At 48.4% G+C, this 2,594-nt stretch overlaps 1 protein-coding gene across 1 annotated transcript; it reads left to right on the top strand.

Annotated features, from left to right (window-relative positions):
* Positions 1-302: 302 nt before the first annotated feature.
* PPTG_14180 (hypothetical protein) lies at positions 303-2,052 on the top strand (the record flags this gene model as incomplete). The annotated part of the gene is made up of 2 exons (XM_008911169.1): positions 303-387; positions 918-2,052. 2 exons carry the CDS (start codon positions 303-305, stop codon positions 1,976-1,978), a joined length of 1,146 nt encoding a protein of 381 aa, XP_008909417.1. The 3' UTR covers positions 1,979-2,052.
* Between the last annotated feature and the right edge of the window lie 542 nt (positions 2,053-2,594).

Below are 2,594 nucleotides of genomic sequence, written 5' to 3'. Positions count from 1 at the left end.
CACGAACCCGAATCCAGAACCCAATGCTACACAAAGGTTTGCGAGTGAGATAGAGATCTTTGCTCGGTGGTAGTTTAAATGCAGCCGCTATTGAGGTCATGTTGCGCTGTTGGTGCTTAGAAAAAAAGCCTTCTGCAATTGAGGATTCTGAACTGATGCCCACATCTTGCTTCCAGTTAGAGATTTCGCTTTGATAACAGCTCGAGAGTGTACTCTGCACAGGAAGCAAATGCAACGTGACATGCAATTGTCGGGGACGGCTGCTTTCTAGGACGCATTAACACACAATTTCTTGAAGCCGTATGGACGTCCGTAAGGCTTACGGCGTAAGCACAAAACAAAACGTGTCCTACAGTGTGCGCAGTATGGTTTCCGCAGATGTGAAGCGTAAGTGCCTTTAATCAGTTTGACCACAGGCGCTTTACTGACAGTGAGTCTGATAAGAGAAGCCTGCCTGTCCCGTCACAAAGCTCTCAAAGCAGTGAGTCATAGCTCTTTAACTGGTCGCGCATCTACAGTGGTTTCGCATGGATTCTGTTTCTCGACGAACAATGTACGACCTCCACCTTGTACATGTCCGGTTACTGGATGGATGTTTACTGTATCGGTATGGTTCAGACGGCACCAAATCTGGAGCGATGCATGGATTAATAGTCTCTTCCATGTATTCTAGCGAAAGCACAATTTATGTTGCGTCTCCAATGGAGATCGTCCATTAGCTAGTCCCATCTCGAGAGCAACCATACAGTTTCCTATCGCACGTGGCTCCTTAAAGTACCAGTTTAGAAAAGTGTCGCTGTCGCAGCGTTGACGAGTGCGACCGTAATACGCACACGCTGATTAACGCTTAACGCATCGTAGACATAGCATTCCCGGTGAGTGGGTGTGTTACGCTCACTTTGTGTTTTCCTCCGCAGAGAGCAACTTAACTGTACCAACAATGCGCATCTTTGCTCTTCCACTTGTGGTGCTCGCTACCCTCGTGTCGAGCTCTGTCGGCTACGCCTGCTTCGGACCCGATACTCGTGCCGAACCTCCCGCTGGAGCCATTGTCGTCGATGCCACTGGAGCATACAGCGGCAGCTTCCGCAACATCTCGGAAGCTATCGCACACGTCCCCAACACGACGGAGCAGCACACCGTATTCCTATACCCTGGCGTCTACCATGAGCAAGTGCTCGTCTCGAAGCTGAAAGGGCCACTGGTGCTGCAGGGTTACACGTGCAACGCAACGTCGTACAAGTATAATGAAGTGACTATCACCCACGCCAAAGCCCAGAGAGATATCCCTCCCGAGATCACCAGTGGCCGCAACGACTTGACCAGTACTCTACGTCTCAAGACGAACAACGTGCGAGTGTACAACCTCAACGTTGCCAACACGGCTGGCAAGATCGAGAAGGACGGCCAGGCTGTGGCCACTATCATCGAAGGCAACAACTACGGCTTCTACGCTTGCAACTTCACCGGATACCAGGACACTGTTTACGCCAATAAGGGCCGTGAACTGTTCGCCAAGTCGTACATCGCAGGCGCAGTCGACTTCATCTTTGGTTCCAAGGCCGAGGCGTGGTTTGAGTCTTGCGATATCGAGACTGTGGGTGAAGGTGCTATCACTGCCAATGGACGTGTGAACGAGTCGAGTCCGTCCTTCTACGTCTTCAACAACGCTCGGGTGTTCGGATCCAGTGGCAACGGATCGGCCTACCTGGGTCGCCCGTGGCGCCCTTACTCGCGCGTTGTCTGGCAGAATAGTGAGCTCGGCGACGTCATCCACCCGGAGGGCTGGCAGCAGTGGAACAACGACAACAACACCGCCAACGTGTACTACAAGGAGTTCAACAACCGCGGACCCGGTGCTGCTACCGACAAGCGTGTGTCCTTTAGTGGACAGCTCACTGCTCCTGTTGATATTACAGAAATTTTGGGCGGAAACTACTCGACCGAGTGGTTTGTTGATCACACTTACCTTGAATAAGGTGCTGTAGATACATGGGGAGCGTACCCTAGATAGATAATTGAGTCTGCAAACAAAATAAACGGAATGCTGCATGTTAATCAACTTCGTTGGTTTTCTCATCGTACTTAGATACTTCAACGTATTATAAATAAAAATAGTTGAAGCATGCTGCAATAAAACCAAACGGTTCAAAGATTTTAACTCTTTAACATGTAAATAGTGATAACACTGCGTGTAAGAAAGTAGTTGTAGTAAGAAAGTGCCCACGCTTTTCATTACTTGCATCAACACCTGGCGGATCCCCGTTGGCAGTGATCCTTCTTTCAAGAACCTGAAAAGACATCGGTACGAAAAACAAGATATTTATTGATACTCGATAGGTGGGATCGACTGGGACAACGCTTTTGTTTTGGCGAAAGGATCCTCAAGAATCTGAAATCTAATCAACAAAATGGAAGTTGTTGACACTTTTATAAAAAGGATGCATAATTAACATATTTAGCCCTTAAACGGCAGAACGTAGACAGTCAAGAGTTATATGAACTCTCTGTCGAGTGAATATTCACGAGGCATAGCGGAATTCAGACTTCAGACTAATTTGCTTCTTATCTTACCTCTCTACGTGGATCTTAAA

The sequence above is a fragment of the Phytophthora parasitica genome (assembly GCF_000247585.1).
Source record: "Phytophthora parasitica INRA-310 unplaced genomic scaffold supercont2.40, whole genome shotgun sequence".
NCBI lineage: Eukaryota > Oomycota > Peronosporomycetes > Peronosporales > Peronosporaceae > Phytophthora > Phytophthora nicotianae.
This window is presented reverse-complemented; position numbering and strand designations above follow the sequence as displayed.